The sequence below is a fragment of the Nyctereutes procyonoides genome, unplaced genomic scaffold, assembly GCF_905146905.1.
Source record: "Nyctereutes procyonoides isolate TBG_1078 unplaced genomic scaffold, NYPRO_anot_genome, whole genome shotgun sequence".
NCBI classification, from domain to species: domain Eukaryota; kingdom Metazoa; phylum Chordata; class Mammalia; order Carnivora; family Canidae; genus Nyctereutes; species Nyctereutes procyonoides.
Window position 1 is genome coordinate 25,055,080 of NW_026575128.1, and position 24,522 is coordinate 25,079,601.

The 24,522-nt window shown below is 38.0% G+C and overlaps 1 protein-coding gene across 2 annotated transcripts in view; it reads left to right on the top strand.

Annotated features, from left to right (window-relative positions):
• The window catches only part of TMTC2 (transmembrane O-mannosyltransferase targeting cadherins 2), a 391,175-nt gene that overhangs the window by 329,095 nt on the left and 37,558 nt on the right, over window positions 1-24,522 (top strand). For both annotated transcript variants that reach the window (XM_055341449.1, XM_055341450.1), the window contains exon 11: window positions 8,360-8,423. In XM_055341449.1, the coding sequence (XP_055197424.1) occupies window positions 8,360-8,423 (64 nt within the window). The remainder of the gene's footprint in view (window positions 1-8,359; window positions 8,424-24,522) is intronic.

Genomic DNA, 24,522 nt, shown 5'->3' on the forward strand with positions numbered 1-24,522 from the left:
GAAAACAAAACTGCTGAAAATAGATTGGTTCCTAAACTTGTCTCCATGTGCAGGTTATACTTTTTTGTTGCCAACTAAAGAATACACCCTTGCCAGTTTAAGCAGAAACAGGATTTATGAAAGAGTATTCCATAGCCCACAGACTCATTCTCGGGCTTGAGAGCACTCTACACTGTCAGAAATAATACCCAACCATCTATCTAGCTTTCCCTGGGAGTGAGCAGATTTTATAGTCCTGAGCCCCACCACCATCACCATCACTCCCAAGAAACCAAGCCGAGCAAGCGCCACATGGCTTCAGTTATTCTCTTGGATGCAGCTGCCTCTGGGCTAGGCTGGCTTCTGACTTGTCTTGAGGTTGCATCTGATTGGTGGAATGGGTGTCATGTCCTGGAATCTCAGCTACCAGAAAGTCGGAAGAAGTGGGAATTTCTGGCTTCTGCCTTCAGAAGGTGGGCTCCACATGGTGGCTAATTACCAAAAATATTTATAGAGAGGGTGATCACAGAGGTTGAGTGGCCTCACATTACAGACATTAACTATATGTGTTGACATTTTTAGTAGTTCAGATAAAATGGGGAAAGTACTAGATAAGAGTACTATACTCCAGATGAGGGTATTCTAAGAAAGAAGATTGGTTATCATCAAAGGAAAATATCAGAGGCATTTAAAAATGCTAGAACTCCAGTCGAGTTATAACTATAGAGTTGTAAGAAGAACGTATTGAGTCAATTATTGTTAGCATTTTGTAGGAATGAGGCCATTCAGTGTTCTCCTAAAACTAGGTGATAGAGCAGAAAGATACTGGATCCCAGGAGGACTTCCAGAGGCACTCAAACTTTACCTGATTCGTAGCATTCCTGGGCTCTCAGAGAATCTTTTTTTTTTTTTTAATCCACTCACAGGATAAAGGAAGATCAGAAGTAGCATCTATTTAAATATCTCTTGTCGGCCTCCTATATTTTGCATCTTGTATCTGTCACTCTCTTAGTTATAATCACACCTATGTGAGGTAGACAACAGTATTCCCATTTTATATTTGAAGATACTTAGGCTTAAAGAAGAGGGTTTCCCACAGTTGGTAAAGCTGGGATTTGATTTTAGTGTTTTCTGGCCTAGTATAATACTGTTTTCACTGTGTCACATTGGCTCCCTCATGTCTTTACAACTGGGTGACTATCCAGAGGCTGTGATTCTTAAATGTATTGTTGGAGAAAGGATTTATAGAGTAACAGGTTATCAAATGTGTAAATTCTAAAGAGTGAGGCCCTTCCAATATTATTAAATTACCACTTTATGATAAATGATAGAAAGTAGATTTACATTGACAGGAGAGAGAATGCCATCTTTGTACTCTCGAGGTATATTGAGTTTTTAGCATGGTACAGTCTGACAAAGGACACACTTAAAGCTGAGCTAAGCATAAACTTAGAATTTTTCCAAGACTTAGGGCCCAGGTTGTCACTGATCCCCAAGGTAGTAAGGAAAGCAAAACTGCACCAACTGGTTCCCTTTGCTTCCCCTGATTTCTGATTTCTTCCAAAGTGAATATATGGAAGAAAAAAAAAGTTATCTTTAAATCTCTGTGCTTGACACAATCTTACAAAATCAAACATGTTAAAAATAGAGAATTTCAGTGTGCCAATTTCTTTATAAATTCCACTGGAAGTGTCTTAAAATTGAAATTCTTAATAGAGAAAGGAACCAAATCAGATCATTCCTCAAAACGGATTGGGAATGTACACACACATTGTATGGGATATATATTTTTTTTTCAAAGTTTTCTAGACCTTTCTTCTTCAATACTTCCAAAATCACCAAAAACCTCTTGAAAAGTCACTGGATTTTTATTTTCTTTTAATTTTTAAAAAAGATTTATTTATTTGAGAGAGAGAGAGCATGAGCAGGGGAGAAGGGGAGAGGGAGAGGGAGAAGCAGGCTCCCCGCTGAGCAGGGTGCCAGATGCGGGGCTGTATCCCAAGACTCCAGGCTCATGATGTGAGTTGAAAGCAGACACTTAACCATCTGAGCCACCCAGGCGCCCCAATTTTTCAATTATAAATAGCACTTTAGTGCCAACTTCTGGTCCAAAGAGGGCTGGGTTATAATGGTTGTAAGGTTTTCAAAGCAAAGCGCAGTGGCAGATGCAGTTGAAGGTTAGCATCTTCCACCCAGAGCCTCTCCAACATCACTGTGCGTGTGAATCACCTGGGGATCTTGTTAAATGGTGGTTTAGGAACAGGGTCTAAGGTTTTACGCTTCCCGACAAGTCCCAGGTGATACTTCTACTGTTGGTTCTAGGGCCACTCCTGCAAGCAAGTTCTACTTTTTGCCTCTCTTCTTTCCATCCCTCCCAACTCCTTCTCCCCACCCAAGCATCACAAATGGAACATGAGGAGTTATTCACTATGTATGGATATTATAATAATTGACATTGCCAATCAACATTTCCCCCCTTTTCATTTTCCCAGTACGTTTGTTATTTAGTCTTTTTGGACATAGGCTTAACCTGTCCTTAGCAGCCCTGAATGATTCAGGGCCATGAAAAAAAAATGAGCTCAGACTCTCATGGGGCATCAAGAAGTTTCTAACTCAGAGGAATCTTTTGTGAATTGTACTATCAGCCTAGTCTTTTCCTCTGTGATTGCTACATTTCTGCTTTACCTGACCATCTTTTGTGTTTAGAACGGAGATGGATACCAGCAGATCATGAAGCTAGCTTTGATGTCTTGACAGATGTTCATTTAAGATGGCTTGATGGTCATCAACAATATTTTCTAGGAGTTTCATTATACGGATCTTTTCTGCTTCATTGTTTTCATATATGTGTGACTGGTTTTGCTGTTTTAAGATTTTCCACACATTTTTATGTCCTCGATTATTTCAATTCTCCTTCTATTTTTACTATATGCTTAGCAATTAAAATTAAAATTTAGTGCCGTTTTGAGTAACTTAAGCTACATTTCAGCTACTGTTTATTCTACTTTCATGATATAAGAACAGATAGCTTTCTAGTTAGAAGAAGAAGAAGAAGCCTTGTAAGTTATCTTTGAGAATAATCACCAAGACTTTAATAAAAAATTATCTTTTGTATGAGTCAGTGGTTATTATCCATATTAAATAACTTTTAATGTAAAATTGACAATTCACAGCTGCTAATAACTGTAGTCTTCTAAATGCCAGTAACATTTTTATTTTTTATATTTTCAAGGAAGTAATTTTGAATTTAGCAACCTTTAATTTTATAATTCTCACAGGATACATACAGATGTCAGTAATTATAAATGATTCTTAATCAGATTCCCCTCAAACATTTCACAGAATATAATGTTATTTCACAATATCATTGGTTCCCAAATTTCCTTTTTATATATATAAAGATATATATTTTTCCTCAGAAAATGGAATTTTATAAAAAGGCATTTTTCTCTTATGTCCATAAAATGATAGAATTCTTACAAGTATAGAAATGTCTCATAAATTATACAGAATGTTCCTTAATTACAGCTCAATGTAACTTGGTACTGCCTCCCTCCCTAAAAAATGAGGGAGAACCAAAAAAATTAGATATATATAACTGTATATATATATTTATGTATTTATATAATATAGACAAATCAAATATATATATATATATATATATATATATATATATATATATATATATCTTTTAAGAATATTGGACCATAAAACTGTGTTCCAAAAGATACTTTTCTATTATAAAATAAGACCAGGGAGAGGAATTAGATATGTAAAATGCATATCTGTTAAAAAAAATATAGAAATCGGGACGCCTGGGTGGCTTAGCAGTTAAGCACCTGCCTTCAGCTCAGGGCGTGATCCTGGAGTCCCGGGATCGAGTTCCATATCAGGCTTCCTGCATGGAGCCTGCTTCTCCTTCTCCCTGCATGTCTGTCTGTCTGTCTGTCTGTCTGTCTCTCTCTCTCTCTCTCTCTCTCTCATGAGTAAATAAAATCTTTAAAAAATTAAAAAAACAAATATGTTTCAGTCTCATGTGCAAAGTAGAGTTCTCTGGTAGTCAAATAATGACATTTGTGACTTTCATTGTGTTTTGCATTCTGAACACACCTTTTCACTGATTGCTTAAAAACTGAATTTAAAAACTTTTAAAAGATAGCACAATTCAGTGATTTCTTGGGAGTTCAAGGTTTACGTCATAGTCGAGTTTACAAATACCATCTAGGCTCTTTTTACTTCTCACCTTTCCTGGTCCTGAGAAGCCACAGATAGTGTGAAGAAGGGGAAGGCCCTACATACATGAGTGACAGGAGCTGGCAATGAGATAGGAGCCTCCATCCGAGTCTCCAGTTGAAAAGTCCATTGTTGGCCTAGATGATATGGAACATAACTTCATGATGACTCTTAGGGGTGGCATTCTAGATGGGGCTAGTCACCTGTCTGGACCTAGTGTAGCTTCCTGCTATGATGATTTTTATTACTCATTATCTCATTCATTCCTGGCTTTGTAAAGTGTGTTGTCAAAACACAAGGTTGTGTACATTTGACCTGGGAGATTTCTTGGCAGAGCCGACCTTTTCCCCTTTGCCTACTTTCCACGTCTTCTACTTAGACATACAGGAAACTTATGGTTGCTCTCCATATCTAATTGTGACCCTCCCCTAAAATTGGGATGTGGTGAGGGTAAGAAAGTGAGTATCCAGCAGTATTCTCACTTTTCCTCATTCCTTATTTCTTTGCCTTTCCCCTCAAAGCCTCCCCTTCCCCTTTTTGGGGGTGCATGAGGCAAAACACAGTAGTGCATTTCATTTCATTCTTAAAACTGTCATCTGCTAAATTTGGTCTAGTGAAGTTCACTTCTATCAGTGTGGGAGATGGAGGTGAGCAAGAAGTAGAACCTGTCATTGCAAATGTCCTCCATATCCTCCTCTTTTCAAATCTCATCTCTTACACTTAAATTGTGGTTTTTAAATATTATAATCAAAAGGCAGGTTTTCTTCTTTTCTTAGTCTTTGATGTAGAAACTGTTGGGGTCATCTGCCAGAGAACTACGTACCATGTATCACTCTACTACATTGCCATATACACAGCAATATCAGCATGATCTTGTGGTTCAAACACTTAGCTGTAGAGTCTGTGACTCCCAGATCAGTCACTTCCCAGCTATATAAACTTGGGGAAGTTATCAACTTCTCTAAACCACATTTTAACCATCTGTAAAATGGGGATAGTAATAGCATTTCATGGTGTTGTTGGAACATGGAATAATAAATCCCTGGTATTTTATAAGTGACAAATAGGTTTTAGAAATTTTCTGTCCCAGAAAAGAAATAGTGAAGAAAGAAAGGATGTGGATATTCAGGAAAAGTCATTCATCAGCTTCTTTAAATAATTCTATTCTAATAGTCTTGGCAACCTGAGTCCTGCGGTCAGTCCTAACAATTCAGTGGTTGAGGTTCTTGACACTTCAAGAATCCTCTAAGCAACTAGCAGAATATTGATAATTTCCTCAGTTTTCAAATGTTAATGATACAGTCATCTTTGCAGTTAAGATTTATTAAGCATGTCCATGATGCTTCTTGAGAGGCGAGTATGAAATACAGCATACACTGTAAAGTGGACATTGGACAGTTCCTCATCAGTTTTCTCTCTTGCCTAGAGAATAAAACAAGAATATAAATGAACATTTGGTGGGTAGAATTTACACTCTTTTCCCTGTGGTCCTAGACTGAAAATTAATTTTCACAGTTATATGACAAATCTAATAAACTCTACTTTTTCTCTATTTCATTAGATTATTATCAATTCTACTTCTACCTTAAGAAACAAAGCCTTCTAAACTAGATATTTCCTTTGGGGATTAAGTCACTAAAGACAATGAAGACTTTAAAAGCTAACAACCCTTCTGGGGGAGAAAACTTTTTTTTTTCAATTGTGTTGATTATTATTTTAAAGGCTTGTCATCTAGTGAATTCTTCGGTTTCTCTTTGATTCTTACCTACCTGATGAATTTGGATGTCCATAAAGATGAATAGTAACATTTGCTATACTTTCCATGTTAGACATCCATTGGTTGATTTTGCTTCAAAGTAACTTAACTCCTTTGTAATATTAAGTTCCTCTAATTTCCTACCTCCCTGCCTTTTATTTTCCTCTGGAGAAAACCCTTCCAGGGCATGACCTAATGAATTCTGGTTCAAATTTCCAAGTGAATTTGAACCAAAGTGATTCTATAATTTGGTGGAGGGAACCTTCATTAAATACCCTGGCAAGGGAATTTTTACTGTTTTATACCAGACTAAAGTACTTTTCTTGACATATTGAAATTGAACTTCCAACATTTATGAGAATATAAATTGCAACAGCACGTTGTAACTGTCATGAGTCCAGTAGAGCCTTAGGTCAAGGGTTTTTACTTTCTCTATAACCCCATTAAAAATAGCAGTGTTTTTAATTATTTTTCCTTTAAAAATTAGAAAAATATGACTTGGTCTCCAGAGAGATTTTATCTTCACTTATTCCTAAAATTTATATGGTTGCATAGTATATGTCTTTATAGTTTTTATTTGCACTTGACCAAAGTGCAAATTCAATTTTATAGGCTAGTGAACCTACTCTTTTAAAACCTGAATGTGATTTTCTAATTGACAGAGTTGATTTTTGTTTCTTCTCTTTATTCCTGACCTCTCTGCATCTTCTCACCTCAAAAGCTTCTTCCCTCCCCCTCCCCTGCCCACCCTGTTTTCATATTTATCTATTTGTATGCAGGTATAATTAACATGCAACATAATTATGTTAGTTTCAGGTGTACAATATAACAAATATAATGATTAACTATTTCTATATATTACTCAGTGTTCATTAGGGTAAGTGTACTCTTAATCTTCATTATCTATTTTACTCATCCCCCTACCCATCTCACCTCTGGCAACCCCCACTTTGTTCTTTGTATTTAAGAGTTTGTGGGAGGTGGTTTGTTCTCTTTTTTTTTCTTTGTTCCTTTTTTTCTTAAATTCCACATATGAGTGAAATCATATGGTATTTGTCTCTCTCTGACTTTACTTGGCGTTACACCTTTTAGATCTATCCACGTTGTTGCAGATGGCAAGATCTCATTTTTTTTGTGGCTGAGTAATATTCCATGGAATTCCCATCAGAGACTTCATAAAATCACAGTTTCAAAAGAAACTACTCCATTTTAACAGCAGACCCCAAGCCATTTACTGTTATTGTTCACATTATAGGTATGCTGTATACATCATCTGAAGTTGAATTTGACATTTTGTGTAGCATCTCAGTACTCTGCAAATATAGTCACCTGATTACAGTACAACTGCAAGAGCTTCTAGCCCTTGTTATCTACCATCTTTGAAGGTTTCCTAAAGCAGCATGGCATGATTGAAAAACATACTCTGTTTTGATGGCTAATTGGCCAGGCTTCCACCTGACCTTGACATTTGATTTCCTGCTACCCAGTTGGCTGAATTTAGGGGTTTGCTCTGAATTGCAAGAATAGATAATGCATAAACTTATTAAAATTCAGCGTGCATCTTATTTGTATAAGTCAGTTGCACCACTTGCGGTATTTGGTGATAGTCAAGAGAAACTGGCTATTTGAAGGATGTGGGAACTTCAGAATTTGCTAACTCCAGAGACCATAGCTTGAATGAGCAGGAAACAAGGTAGCCTTGGAACAGTCTAGAAGCAGGACATGCAATAGCATTGTTTACAGGAGGAATCTGACTAGGATATTGCCTATTGCTTCCACCATTGTCCATGAACTCTAGCCATCCTTTCAACTTTCTGTCCCTTATTCAGCAATGAAAGTCCCAAGCAAGAACATCCTGTTAGCTGAGGCTTTGCCATAGGTGTGTGTACCCTGGTGAAGAGAGCAGGGAGAGGACAAATCTAGCCTTTTTTCCCCTGTAGGCTATACACAGTGGAAGGTTCCCCACCTGATTTGAAAGAAAGTGGATTTCTAGATAGATATATAACTTTTTAACATTTTATTTTTAAAAATCAAGATGTTTCTGAGACATATAGTTGAAGCTGGAGAATCCCAACCCTTAGAGCATTATTTGGGTTAGCTTGGAAAAGAAAAATGACATTTCTAATTCCTAATATGTACATTTAAATGAATAATAACTACTGAATAGGATTATGTTGAGCTACTATTTATAATGCCTTAAAGACAGTAAGTATTTGCATGCAATTTAATGTACTACTTTTTCTGCTTGGGGCAACTTATGGTTTGATTGGTATGATTGTAATATTTTTTTAAAAGTTAATATTAGCTTGCTACATAGTGATTCTGGTTCACCGCTGTACAATTTTAAAATAAATGGTAGAGTTTGATTTTTTTTTTTTAACTCTTCAACAGACAGGCTAGCCTTAACGAAGCCGCCGAGAAGTATTATGATCTGGCAGCCAGACTAAGACCTAATGTAAGTACTTTTCTAATGAGAAACATTACTCAAAGGGATGGATTCACAGCAGGTGATAGCTTTAGATACAGAAGCCTCATGATACTAGGCTTTTTCCCTCTGATCTCCTATTCTTGAATACTCACTAAATGGCTAATTCAACAATCACATCTGCCCGGCTCAAGCTTCTTTCTTTTTGCAGAGGTACAAATTGCTGTTTTTCTATCCTGTGTAAAAAGCACCATGCGGCTTTATCATTTGAATACAGGTTGTAGCATTATCAAATACTTGGCATTTGGTTGGCTTTTCAAAGCAGTTCCTTGAAAGTGTTTTTCGCTGTGGTGTTAAATACCTCAGGACTTCCTAACATCATACACTTTTTTCTTTTCTTTTTTTGATCCTTATATACACTCAGACCTCGAGTTGGGCTTCTTTCCTCTTCCACAGTCCTCATTTCTAATAACGATGCTTTTCAACCTTATCAAGTATGTTTTTATTAGAATTTTTCCCTGGGTAGTCACACTTCCATAAAGTGGGATGGATATAAATTAGATCATTACTATTGAAATAGAGGAGCCATTTATGAGAAAATCAGAACTGGTTTTATATCTGTCTTCTAAGCACTTTTTTATTTGCCGCACATCACCGACCTCCAGCGCGTTGCTTTTATTCTCATACGCACTGCTCTGCATCACCCTCCAACACTAAAACCTTCTCCCCTTACTCTCTGGGTCTAGACCATCTATTGAGAAATGTAATTTTGAAACAGTAATGAAAGTGCATGTGTGACGTGACTACAAATAGTGGGATAAGTCTCATTTCTATACAGTAACTCATCCCACTGGGCAAACATCTAGAGTGCCTGCTTTGTGATGGGATACAGAGATTTAATTCCCTAAAAGACCACATAATGTAGCAGAGAACACTGAAAATAATCAACTAGTTGAAATACGATGTGGCAGTTCCTACACAGAGGTATACACAGTCCTGTGGGAACACAAAAGAAGAGAATTAATGCTCCCTGAACCCGATCCACAGGGGGAGAAGCTTTTTTTTTCCCCAAGCAGATAAAACCACATGTAACCTTTGCCCTGAATGTTGGTGTCCCCGGTTTCATTACTTATGAGGTACTTCAGAAATTGGTGAGCTGTTTGCAACAGAAGAAAATAATTTAATAGTTATAATGGTAAGAACAATAACAGCTCAAATTTATTGCACACTGATTATGCGTCAGGCATCGTGCTAAGTACTTCACGTGAATTCCCGCATTCATTTCTCAGAACAACCCACAGGTGCTTCTGTGGTCCCCACTCTGCCCAAGCCCAGAGAAATTAGTAAGTCCCTCATCACCCCAGCTGGTAAGTGGGATCCCATTGTAACTCAGGCTGCTCGGTGCACAAGAGAAAGCTTGAGGGGAAATGCAGTTACATCATAGGAAATGCAAGCCAGAAGACTGGGAAGCGAAAATAATAATCATCCTCTCATTTATGTATTCAGTAAATATTTAGAGTACCTGGGAAGTGCCCGCAGCATTCCAGGCACTACATACACGGAAGGGCACAAAATTAACTAGAGTCCCTGACCATTAGGAGCTTACCATCTAGTCTGAGAAGACGAAGTAGAAAAACCAGTAAAGCATATACGGTATCAGACAGTGATAAGTGCTTTGGGGAAAAATGGCAGGATAAGGGACTTACTTAGGAGGTGCAGTGGGGAGACAGGCAGGAGGCATAGCTTTATAAATGCCCAAGATGGGCATCTTTGTATAGCATTTCCAATGGTTGAATATGAGTTCTTGAATTTTTTTTTTTAGATTTATTTTAGAGAGAGAGGAGGGGCACATGCACACCTGTGTAGGGAGCAGGGGCAGAGGGAGAGGAAGAGAAGAAGTAGACTCTGTACCTGAGCATGGAACCCAGTGTGGGGCTTGATTTCAAGACCCTGAGATCATGACCTGAGCCAAAAACCAAGAGAAGGACGCTTAACCGGTTGACTGGGCCACCCAAGCCCCCCAAGATCTTTATTATAACTTCATCGAGGGCAAGAATCAGGGTTTTTTGTCTTTCTTTCCTTTTTTTGTTGTTCCCTTCACATGGATGAATATAATGACGTTCTGTTCAGCCTTTACTCATTGAGTACCAGTCACTTAAATGTCACTTTTATTTTTGTTAAGTGGTTGATCAAATGGTCTTCTTCAACACATTATAACAGAATAGTGAGCACAGAGCTATCTGAGCTGTCTGACCTGACCTAAAAAAAAATGAAAAAGACACTGAGGCACCCCAGATTTAAACCAGACTCATGAGACTGTTTATTTTAAATGGCCAGCCAAATCATAAAATCAACATTTAATCTTCCAATTAAAAGCCATTTTTTCTGAAATCCCAAAAAGTTTCTTCATAAACATGCTGCAGACTGTTTTTGAAAAACACGTTTATTCAAATGCTACTTCCTTTATCTAAAAACAATAAGTATTTTATGGATTTGGTTAGATTAGGAAGCTCAAATTTAACAGTGAGTAAACGATGCTACAGTTGTGGGTCACCCGATGGGCAGATGGGGTCTTTCCCTAATCTTTTTTATGAATTGTGTTTTGGGTTTCCTGTATGTATATAGAATAAGCAAGATGCCACCGTGGCAAGACTCATAAAGACACGGGCAATAATAGAAGTTTGTGTTCTGAACCAAGGAGACCTGTTTAAACAATAGTCCCCGTAATGATTTATTAGCGATTAGCATCTGATCCAAATTAAAGCATCCATCTAACATTTATCTTGATCATAGTTGTTCTTCCCTTTGCCCTAAGAACCTTCTATGTTATTTCTGTGTTTTTGCTGAATAAATTTCAGTTCCCTGCTTATAAAAGGACCTAGTAAACAGACCTCCATTCTCCTCTATTGCAGTAGTTTCACTGTCTTTTCATTTCTCTTGTCTACACAGTAATCTAATCTTATTTTTCAAAAGGGCATTTTCTTCTATTGTTTGAATGTCCAACTTTCACAATCAGTAGCTGTATGTGGAGGACCCTGTGGGTGTTTTAGCAATGTTCATGTCAGATCGTGACTATCCACAGTAAAATATGCGGCTGTAACCCTGTGCACTGCCACTTATTATCATCGTATTGAAAGCATTGTTATTTGTGGAATATATTTCTCTCTTAATAAAAAACCTATTCCACTTCTTCAGTACATCCCGTGGTGAATTTCTTTATTTAGTTTATTCTACAAAAGCCCTATTTTTTCATACAATTTGCTTTAAAATTACAAATGGACTCCTTGAAAAATTTTATATGCAAAGAATTCCGGTGATCAAATGCTAAAGTAATAGAAGTCTAAATTAGCATGCACATATAATTTTCAGTGTTAGATTATGATATTGTTTCATCAGGGATATTCAGTACATTGTCATTTATTAAAGTATACAGCTAGAGAAATATATTTGTTACTAAAATGAGACCATTAAATTTTTAATCCTATTTATTTGACTTTCTGGGGGGTAGACGGGAAAACCCTAGACTTACTCCTCATAGTACAGTAAAACATAGTACAGTTTTATAATGGGAAAACTCTTGACCAAAATTGCGATTTTAAGTTTTTCCACTTTCATTTTTCATTTGTGTAAATAAGATTGATCTCTCTGTGGAGGTTACTTTAAAAAGATAACACTCTTGTCTTCCCTCTCACTTATGAACATCAAAAAGTGCTGACTCTTGAGGACTAGAGGGAACATTTAAATGAAACAATTTTGTTCCTCCTGTGGGAATTAAGCCAAATTCTGCATTAACTTATAGATTTTTAATTTTTTTTCTAATGTGAAGAATGGGTAATTTGCATAGTACAAAGTCACCCCCACTGTACTTGGCTTTTAGTGAACTCTAGAAGTTAGGGTAATTACTAATGATTAGGTCTATATATCTTGTATTTTTCCGGATGTAGTTGTTTTTAGCCTGATTTCATTTAATTTATTTTGTATCAGGTTGCAGCTTTGTGTAAGACTCTATGCCAAGTGCAGAGGGATTTCAAAGTTATGAAAAATTAACCCTGACCTTGGGAAATGTACTATCTAAATGCAGGGAGGGAATGGAGGAGAGAACGCGTGGATCCAAATTCTCACAATTCAGGCCAGCAAATAATACTATGTTATAAGTACTTTGTGAGTGATGGAAGGTAGTGCTAGAAAAGTGTGCAGGAGAGAAAAATTACTTTCAACAGGTTGGTCCTAGAAGGCATTGTGTCAGAGTAGGAAAGTTAGATAATCACGAGATGATAGAATGTTTATAGGTGAAGATTTTAGCAAGAGAAGGAGAGAAGAGAATTTGGGGAAGAGGCAGGTAGAGGCATATGTGTGAATAAGGAGATGGTGCTGAGAAAACATGAACATAGGCTCAAGAAACAGTAAACAAGAGTTTATATTGCCCTGGGGCTAGGGGCAGAGAAGACAAGCAGGGGAAGATAGAACTGGAAATGAAGATAAAACCAGATGAAAGGCATTGCATACCTCCCAAGAATTAGAGTTTGCATTCCTACCTAACAGGATGACGTAATGAAAGTGATAATTTAGGATGGCCGTTTATAAGATGTAATGAGGAATGTGGGTTGCGTTGGGGAAAGTAGAGTTGCAAGAAGCCACCTTGAGAAAACCAAATAAAAAGATACCGTAATAGTTTAAGCAGAAGGTATAATCTGAAAGTACAGAAACACAATGGAGTGGAAAAGAATATGCAGGGAAAATAAATGGATTATTTGATGGGATGTGAATAGGAAAATCGGTTGGCCTGATGAATGTTCCAAAATTTGGAATATAGGTAACTCGGAAAAAGGAAAAACAAGGACCCCAGTCAGAAGCAGGGCAGTCAGTCAGAAGAGCATGTTTATTTCAAGAAAAACAATGTTAAGTTTGGACTGAACTGTTTCTAAATGAGAGGATATTATCACTGTCCAGGGGACATTCCTATCAAGGAGGCAGTCACAGGGAAAGGCCATAGCTAGGAATAGAGATGTGGGATTATTTGCAGAAAGGAGATCATGCCAAAGCAGTGGTTAAGATCACTGGGGAGAGGGGCACCTGGGTGACTCAGTGGTTGAGTGCTTGCCTTTGGTTTAAGCTGTGATCCCGGGGTCCTGGGATCGAGTCCCACATCAGGTTCCCTGCAAGGGGCCTGCTTCTCCCTCTGCCTGTGTCTCTGCCTCTCTCTCTCTCTGTGTGTCTCTCATGAATAAATAAATAAAATCTTTAAAAAAAAAAGAAAGAGATATCACTGGGGAGAGATGTAGAGAAGGGAGACCATTTCAAACCCCGAGAAACGGGCAGCCCCGGTGGTTCAGCAGTTGAGCACTGCCTTCAGTCCAGGGCGTGATCCTGCAGACCTGGGTTCAAGTCCCACATCAGACTCCCTGCATGGAGCCTGCTCCTCCCTCTGCCTGCATCTCTGCCTCTCTCTCTCTCTCTCTCTCTCTCTCTCTCTCTCTCTGTCTCTCATGAATAAATAAATAAAATCTTAAAAAAAACCTGGGAAACTCTACATGTGGAATGTAGGATATGAGACAATGAAGTCTGTGTTAATGAGCAATTTTCACTGCTGCTAAAGGTAAAGGAAAACAGACTGAGACTGTCCAGTGACTTCAGAGAATCAGCTGTCCTCGGCTACCTGGTACACCTTTGTGCAGTTGATGTGGGCACAAGTTGTACTGTGTTAAGGAAGTGGAGAAGTGGGAACAGAGAGTGTAAAATTATTCTGTAAGTTAAGTTTGGAAATAGGAAAACTACAAAGAAATATTAAGTATATGTTTATTAAATATTAAAGGTAGGTGTTAAGAAACATGCATGTGTCTAAATATGAGATTAAGAATGTGTCTTCATAGAGGAGAGAGCAAAGAAATACTGAAAATCTTCAAAGATCATTTTCTCCCCAAGGACTGAAGAACAGAAAGTAGGCTGAAGATATAAAGGGGAGGAAAAAACAAAAATTAGAAATATAGGGAGCAGAAGCTGAGGTAGCAAATTACTTCTGTCCCAGGTATTTGCTTATCTGCTGCTGCTATGAGAAGAAGGAGAGAGTTTGAGGTCAGAGACCTGTGGACAGCTAATGTGCTGAGGCGCACAGTAGGTCATAATTGATTTAGGTCTGGCCTATCTATATGTGATAAATGCCAATAGAGGTACAGTTTTGTGAGATATGTTATTAAGCCGTTTGTCATTTTGTGATCATTTTATTTTTATTTATTTATTTATTTTAAGTAGGCTCCACCACGGGGCTCGAACTCACAACCCTGAAATGAAGACCTGAGCTGAGATGAATAACTGAACTCCATGTCTGAAACTAATCATACGCTATATTCTAATTAACTTAAGATTAAAAAAAAAAAACCACGAGCTGACATCAAGAGTTGGATGCCTAACTGACTGAGCCACCTGGGCTCCCCCTTTTGCAATAGTTCTAAATGAAGTTCCGAAGTCACCAATAGATTATTCTCATTTTGATTCATCCTCTCTGACTTTTATGCTAGACGTTATATTAGAGATTGAGATCTCTACGATGTATAGTATTTTATAAATGTTCTATCATGACAATTATTATATATGAATTAAAGGGTAATCTGCTTCAAGGATCAGATTATCCAGTAAAAAATGTCATATACACATTATAACTTTCCTAGGCACTTAAAGCGTAGATTATTTCGAAGAGTTATTATAAAATCAAAGTCCGTGTTCTCTATTTGGGCTCTTTGGCAATGATGTTAGGTCACAGATAAAATGAGAAATATGGGATTCAAAGAAATCAGCCTCCTATATAAGAATTGCAGCTGCACTATGGGATAGTCAACATATTCCACAATGTATCACTTTCAATTTGGACTGCCCTTTTTATCCTAAGTGTGGGACAAGAGGGACGATGAGAGGAGATGACTGCTCAGTAGAAATAACCACTAAAGCTGGGATTGGGCGATGAGGGAGCAGTTAAGAATGAATTATTTGGGGGGGCACCTGGGTAGCTCAGTGGTTTAGCATCCACCTTCAGTTTAGGTCATGATCCCAGCGATCTGGGATCAAGTCCTGTATCAGGCTCCCTCTGCCTATGTCTCTGACTCTCTCTCTGTCTCTCATGAATAAATAAAATCTTAAAAAGAATAATTTGGGCTGTACTATTGGAAGGGATAGAAAATATTTTGAATATAGTTGTTTACTGATGGGAAAGTTGTTGTTCCATCTTAATTAGAACAAGGGACCTTGAAATTAAGTTAAACAGGACAGATTGAGATTTGACCATATAAGAGATTTTTTTTTGGGGGGGTGGGGGTCACTGAGCTTGTCATTTTGTCGGGGGAGGAAAAGGAAGGGTTAATAATAATTTGTCTGGGAAGCAATTAAACCACATTTCTGCTTGTAAATGGAGGAGGAACCATATGGCCTCTTCTGAAAGTTTCCACAGGCTTCTGTGATGTGGGAAAATTATATACCATGTGTCTGTTGACTTTCAGACGTTAATAATATACGGATCCCAGAATCACCACATTGACTTCATGAGTAAAACGTGCTTTAATATCGCACATGTATTTCCCACTCTCACTACTTATTTCAGTATCAAATATGTCTTTATATTTTACAGTTAGAAAATGGAACGAGGGGATCCCTGGGTGGCGCAGCAGTTTGGCGCCTGCCTTTGGCCCAGGGCACGATCCTGGAGACCCGGGATCGAATCCCACATCGGGCTCCCGGTGCATGGAGCCTGCTTCTCCCTCTGCCTGTGTCTCTGCCTCTCTCTCTGTGTGTGTGTGTGTGTGACTATCATAAGTAAATAAAAAAAAATTAAAAAAAAAAGAAAATGGAACGAGGGAAGTTGACAAACCCAGAATAAACTGGTTTCAATCAAGAGAGAAATTGCCATTCGTTTTCCCTCACATTTAACCTGGTTTTATTAAATGGGCCCAGAGATATGATTGAAATGAGACTCTTGTTTATTCACAGGCACACAATTAAGTCAACAAACACTTATTCTATTTTAGTTCCTAAACAAGCTTCATCACATTAATATGTATATATATGCACACATCAGGAGAAAGAAGGTATCTAACTCTTGTCTAATTTCTGTAAGATAGATGCTCACTTCCCTGATAGCTTGTTACTCCAGGATCAGTTTTAGTCCTATCCCACCAGATCCAGGTGGAACTTATCCCACCTTTAGTCCTATCCCACCTGGACCTGTCTTCAGACAACTTTCCACTGTGATTTTTCCCAAATCACTTAGATGTGCAGCACTGTTCATCTAACAAGTTGCACAGTTGAGTTTGTTTTGTGTTGTACTTCTATTTTGAAAATGTTAGATAAGCCAGAAAAAAAAATGTACTTTTGAAGTGGTTGCTATTTTTTTTTCTGTTTATTATCTTGTATAAGTCTTCATGCTTAGAAGACAAAGATGATTAGTAGAATCCAGTTGTTTACTAGCTGTTGCTGTGGTGACAGTTTTCGCCTAGCCTGGGATCATACAGTTGGGCTAAACGAAGCCGTATTTACAGTTTTTCCATACTCGGGGCATTGTTATTCATCACAATCCACATGCAATCATCCTCAAACAGTATTTTTTGAATGTATGTATGTGCACTGTGTGTGCATTGCAGAATCACAACCAGAAAAGGATGGGGTGGGGAGGAGGTGTGAGGCACAGACAGGAACGTAAGTGGCTCTTGGCTATAAAGAAAATCAGCTTGAGTACTTTGGGTTGAGGAACATCAAAACCTCTGGGCAATTCCACTTAATTATGTTCTCTGATTCCAAGCATGTTTATTTTTACTCACATTTCTTCATGGGGGTATCCTTTGCATGGATTTATAACTATAATTGTTTGAATTGTGGGACCACACACTAAAATTGCATTTAGTTCCTTCTCCAGAGTAACTGGATTCCTGGCTTTTTTTGGGGGGAAACTCAGCTAATCTAACCACACTGGCCCACATTCCTACCTGGGAGTATCAGCTAGGTGGACTGGGAGGTGCCACCATTGGAAGGATGTGCCCTTCCCCCACCCCAGCCATCACATTCTTTATAATCCCCTTCAGTTATTTTCACAGCTGGTTTCCTCCATTTCTGTTATCCTTTTAGGCATCTAGGTTTCTGATCCTTGGCTGATCTCATGGGGTTATGTTTTTCTAAATGTATACTGAAACATTAACCAAAAGCTATATTTGTCTATGAATCTTTATTCCCTCCCTCTTCTGATTTTCCTCACCTCCTTTTTTTTTGTTTGTTTCCTTATTTTTCCTCTAGTTCTAACTCCTTGATACCTATCAGAACCCTCACTTATATCTGCAGATAAAATTATAGTATCCTTTACCCTAAAGACAAGTAAAAGTTTGGCAGATCCTGAAAAATTAGTGAATGGGTAGATTAACTTATCAAAGTCCCTGTTAAAGAAAAGTCCTTGTTAAAGAAAAACAATTATTAACACTTTTTTAAAAGGTAAGCAAGACATTATTCAGGATTATTATGATTAGTCACAATTTGGGGAGAGATGGCGTTTTACCTCAAAAACAATAAAAACAGTAGGGGGTTATAGCCAACAAGCAGGAAGGATGAAGAACTTGATCAGATACCAAAGGTAAGGAGAGTCTCACTGAATGAACTTAGGATTTTTGCTCTAGCTGGGCTCGGCAGGCCACAGACAAGGCCCAAGGATGAGGCCTTAGTCAAAAAGAGGGCTTGGAGGATCCTGTCTCTTTTTGGTCAGGGAGTGATGTTTTCATCTGGGATGACATCATTCTCCCCGACCAAGTTGTTAAAAATGCTGTTTCCTATCACTGGATAGTATCAGAATCAAGAGTTCCTCTTTAGCACTTGAGAAGAATTTCTTTAAATATATGGCTGTAACATAGTCTTTGCCAATAAGCAGAATAGTATGAGAGGAGTGATGTCTTTAAGGGGGGGAAATGTGGATGCTACACAGTTTTTCAGTTTTCATCTTATAATCAATGGTTATTTCCTTGACTATCCAGTGCCAACAAATGGCTACTGTGATACTCCAGAGTTTTAAAAGAATCCTGCACCCACATTATGGTTACATCAAAACTTAAAACTGTAGAGAACTGAATTTCTTAAGAATGGGAGACCAAGTCTCTCATTGTTCATCCCTGGTTTTCATCTCCACTTTTTTGTTTTCACTTTCTTAAAGGATTTCCTCTGAAATAACAGCCAGAAATGCAGCTCTACAATGTATACACGTTTTCTTTTTGAAGAGTGAATGGCAAGTTAGTGAGGGCAAGTGTGGTGTCATGAGAGATCTGTGATGAGATAGTTTGAAATGGTCACATGAGGATTAAATTGGTTTCACCTGAAAAGTAACTTGCTCGGTTTAGGAATGTTGAATTTTTATTTTTTTTAATTTTTATTTATTTATGATAGTCACACACAGAGAGAGAGAGAGAGAGAGGCAGAGACACAGGCAGAGGGAGAAGCAGGCTCCATGCACCGGAAGCCCGACGTGGGATTCGATCCCGGGTCTCCAGGATCACGCCCTGGGCCAAAGGCAGGCGCCAAACCGCTGCACCACCCAGGGATCCCAGAAATGTTGAATTTTTAAAGATCAGCAAACTTGAAAAAATTTGTTAGAATGATTCACCAAATATCTATATAAGCTACTTCTAACAATCCATGACTAAAAAAAAAAAAAAAAATTAAGTCCTTAAATGATATGCAGCAATAATCTGCTGTGTTTTTGAAAGTGTGATTTGACAGATCTCAACAAGTTCAAGAATGGATGTTAAAGGTTATTACTAGCTTTGTTCATCACTTTTTTTTTTCTTATTGCTCGATCTAAGGTACTCTGTCCTTAACTACTTCATATTTCATCAAAGAAGAGACAGCTGAATCTTCTTCATGGAATCTATTCTTATACCAGTTATTTCTTAATTGTGGTTTAATTTTCATTGGTTGTTTATATAAGAATGCTAATAAAACCCACTAAGGGAAACACCTAAAAACCCTCAACATATGTTATAATTTACTTTCCTGTGTGACAAATTCTTTTGCTTAAAAATATAGTGCATTTTCCACCTAAATTCCAGGAACCAATGATTGTTTTCTCTTAACAAGATTCAACTATCTTTTCCCAAAGGGTTATACTGTCTGTTAAGTTTCTGTAATCACAGATTTTATTTTAAAGATTTTTAAAATTTGTTCATTGAGAGAGAGAGAGCACAAGCAGGGGAAAGGGCAGAGAGAGAATCTCAAGCAAACTCTATGCTCAGCACAGAGCCAGACATGGAACTAGAACTCAGGACCTTGAGATCACAACCTGAGCCCAACCAAGGGTTGGCTGCTTAACCGACTATACCACCCAGTGCCCCTAATCATAGGTTTCTTCTGATTTCATTGGCTGTGCTTTCTTTTGCAACACAACTGTGCTATCAAACTATCAGCAAATCAGACCTGCAATAATAAATAAACCCATAATATGGGTTGATACTTCTTCATCCATGATTAGATGCATTATTAAAATACCAGACATTACAAAAAACTACTCAGAAAAATATCAGTATGACACTAATAAAAGATAAGGGATTTTTAAAATGTATTTCGATAGACCTACTTAAAGGTAGGTCTGCTCTACTTAAATTCAAAATACATGGACATCTATTTTAATTTAATTTTTATGGAGAAATATTCCTATTAAGAATTTATAACTTCTCACCTATATTCAGTTACTTGACTCCACTTTAATATCTCATTTTTGATACAGCATTATCAGGCTTGTATTGAGAGCAGTAGATTCCTCAGGTCTTGAGGATGGAATTATTTTGCTACCGAAGAATTATGCACTTTAATTAGTCTTGGAAATCTTTACTGGAGACATGTGTGTATGCTGAGTTTTCTCTTCGTTAAATAATATGACATTATCATTTTATTTTACAATATGCTGATTGACACAGTAACTCCCAAACATTTGCTACTCTTAGGGAACTTTTATGGAAAGCAGATGATGCATTATACCCTTAAGCACTATACATCATATCATTGCTTTAAACCTATTTACATTTGTGTGTATAAACTGGGTTTCCATGTTTGGAATTTAGGTACCTTTTTCACATACACCTAATGATGTAAAAAGGAGAAAAAAAAGAGCATTCACCTAAGTGGGAATAATAATATTGAGAGGTTTTAAAGTTGATAACTCTTCTAGGTCCATATTGCTAGGTATTATGTCTATTAATGATTTGAAAATTTTGTCTAACTTGGACACCAGAAAATAGTCTTTTTTTTTTTCTATTAGAAAATGTCAGCCTAACGACATGTATACTTGTGAAACATTCAAAGTTAAGTTCTACTACATTTTTACAGATGGGGACACTGCGACAGGCTAACTTGTCCAGGATGCCACAGCTAGTGGTAGAGCCAAAATACAAAGCCAGGCAGTCTGGTTTCAGAACCTGTGTTCTTAGCTTTTCTGCTTCTTTTATAAGATTGCCTACCAAAAATTCAATAATGCCCACCAATAAAACCTCAGACACTGAGATCAAAGGATAGTTATTTAAAATGTGGTAATTCCAATCACCTAGAATGTTTGTGTATTAATCATTTTGAAAAGTGCTGTTTAGCAAAATTGACAAATTCTTAAAGTTCAGTTGTAGACCCTTGAACGTATGCTTCTATCCACCCCTCTTCATATGGCCTATAGATCCCAGTTGGAGAAAGCTTGGAGAAGTGAAATGGTATAGACTTTAAATGTAGAGAAGCAGACCTATTTGTCCGTTTCTAAAATAGGCTCCAGGGCTATGATGAGAAACAAAGACATTGTGATCCCTGCCCTCTTAGAGATGTAGCAGATGTAGGCTTAGCATTTAATTCTTCCTTAGTTTTTTTTCATGAGTGATTTATCTAGGTTACGAGGCTTGAAAGTTTGCATCTTCTACAGCTTATCCAACGATGCCTAAAAACCCATGAACTCAATCACCTTGTCATTTTGTGTGTTGAAAGCCTGTTTAGGGACTTCCAGAAACGTAGCAAATTACTATTTTGTATTGCTTGAAATGTATTGATTACTTTGCCTTTGACTGTTTCATACGATCACAGAGAATATGCTGCTCATTTTCTCATAAAAAGAAATTTATTTCCTTTTCTTTAGTAAGTCCTTAGAAAAATTGGAGAAAGCAGAATGATTTAGGGATATGTTGTTTTAAGATTTGGAAAGCCGCTTTGGACAATAGGTTCTTACTTTCTTGGCAGTTTCTTTGGGAAGTTTTGCTATTACCGAATTGGTCTTTAAAATAAGAGTTGTGGTAGAAAGACATGGGTACATCATAAAAGATTTATTTTATTTGTACTATATATGTTTATTATGATCTGGAGATATATTTAAGAAAAAGTTCATATATTAAGGTTATTGTGATTTCATGTCCTGTAAAAAAAATGTTCAAATACATCAGAATCTAAAATTTCCCTACATATAAAAAAAGCAATATGCTTTCCTTTTTTTTTTTAAGATTTTATTTATTTATTCATGAGAGACACAGAGAGAGAGATAGAGAGACAGAGACACACACAGGCAAAGAGAGAAGCAGGCTCCACGCAGGGAGCCCGATGTGGGACTCGATCCCGGGACTCCAGGACCACACCCTGGGCTGAAGGCAGCACTAAACCGCTGAGCCCCCCAGGGAACCCAATATCCATTCTTTTAAAAAAAAAAAAAAATATATATTATATATATATTATATATATATACCTTGAAAAGAAAAAAAATAACTCCCTTAGAAATATGCTAAATTGATTGTAGGTTTTTAAACTATTTAATGAAGTTGTATCAATAGAGTATTACAGCAAAAAGCTTTTATTAAGTAATTCAGAATTGATCTTTTAGTCTTTACTATTAATTTAACTAATTTTAGCACTTGTCTCATAAATTTAAATTGAAGTTACTGGATATGTTTATTTGGTAGGAATACTGCAGGAAGGTATTTTATGACTCAGTTCTTTTTAAAATTTGGTTTGAATTTTCAGCTCTGTTTTAATGGAAGTTTATTACCTGTTCAAACACGTGCATGCTTTAGCACTACATGTGCCTATTAGAACATGCTAAGCCCTGGGAATAACCAAAGCTCTGGCAGATGGGCATTGGCAGGAGCCTCAGAACAAGTCAGGGTTCTTTGGTAAAGGCAGGAATACTGACGGAACACTACAATTCATACCATCCCTGAAGTTTGACAATCGAAGGACAATAAAATAACAGTGCATGATAAATGATCCTTGATATGGTGTAGACAGGGCTTTACAAACATACATCAATTTTTAAAAATTTTAATATGTTGTTAGCAATAGCAGTAGTTTAGCCTTTCTATGTTGCATTTCAAAAGTATAAATCTTGGGCAGCCCGGGTGGCTCAGCGGTTTAGCACCGACTTTGGCCCAGGGCGTGATCCTGGGGTCCTGGGATTGAGTCCCACGTCGTGCTCCATGTGTGGAGCCTGCTTCTGCCTCTGCCTGTGCCTCTGCCTGTGTCTCTGCCTCTCTCTGTCTCTCTCTGTGTGTGTATGTCTTTCATGAATAAATAAATAATATCTTTTTAAAAAAAGTATAAATCTTAATAATGAATATGTATTTCATGTATATTAATAACATCAAAATTTAGTAAGTGTTTGGACATCAACTGTATTCTCATGATATGACAGCAGTTAAAAAAAGAAGTTGTATACTTCACTGCTTTCAGAAGAGCATTCTCTGCAGGCAACTCGTGGTGGAATCATGTTTTATTCACACGCCCTGGTAGGCAGTAGACCTTTGGCAGTTTGCGCTCCGGGATCAAATGGTGAGCACACTAACCCAGGCTTTCCCTCCTCTGGCTCTAGGATCTTGGGTATGTTGCTTACATCTTTAATCTGCATATGCTCATCTGTAAACAGAGTTAGCAATAAACACCTCAGAGGGTTTTTTATGGAACTTAATATATAGAGAGCACATAGAGCGACACCTGGGTGGCTAGTGGTTGAGCCCCTGCCTTTGGCTCAGGTCATGATCCCTTTGGCTCAGGGGTCTTGGGATCGAATCCCAAGTCGGGGTCCCCATGGGGAGCCTGCTTCCCCCTCTGCCTGTGTCTCTGTGTCCCTCATGAATAAATAAATAAGGTCTTTTTTTAAAAGAAGCACTTAGAATGCTGCACGGTCCATAGGAAGTGCTAAATTATTTACATTACAGGAATACATCTCTGTATTCTTAACATAGAATAATTTTAAATACAGAAGTCACTTCCACCTGCCAGGCTATGTAGACAGTGAGCAGATTGGCATTGCCCATCTCAGGCTCACGCACACTCCTTCCTCAGGACGTTGATGCTTACTCTTTCCTGCCGCGCTCCTGCTTTCCTGCAGATGGTGGCCTGGCCTGTTCAGGTGTTATCTTAAATGCCTGCTCCCATAGTGCCTTCTATCAGTAAGACTTCCCTTCTTGCCCAATATGAAACAGCCCTGCAGCCCTCACAGGCCCTCCCTTTCATCCTGCTCTGCTTTTTCCCCTTGGCACATATCATCAACTATGGTCTATGTATTCCCTCCGATATATTTGCATCAGCTGCCTCCACCCTCCAGTACGTGAGCCCCAGGCTGGCAGGGGTGCTCTTCTCTGTGCCATGCTTTCCCTAGGACCTAAAGTGGTGCCTGGGACACAGCAGGTGCTCGGTCACTAGTGTGAAGGAATTCACAGGGGGCTCCTGTCCTTCCCCGTTGTGGGCATCTTGCAGCACTGCATGGGAGGCTCCTGTTCTAAACATGTTGCGTATGTCCTCCTCTCCCCCGGTAAAACCTGGCCTCTACATGCAGACCAACCACAGCAGGAGCTGCGCCACACAAAACACGTTGATCTTTTACAATGCTAGAACTAAAACCAAAACATAAGGCTGAATGCCAAGAACATGTTGAGAGGCTGCGTGGTAGCTGAAGAGCCATTTGAGTGATTTTTATGAGATTTTCAAAGATGATGTTGATTGTGAATTCTCAATGAATGTGGAAACTTGAAATCTTCTCTCCTTATCCCTGACGTGCATCCCCCTGGATCTCTTGGTTCTTTCGGTCTCTCTACTGGAGGATTGGAGACAGTGATCACAGTGACCTGGGAGCTCTATTTTTTTTTTAAGATTTTATTTATTT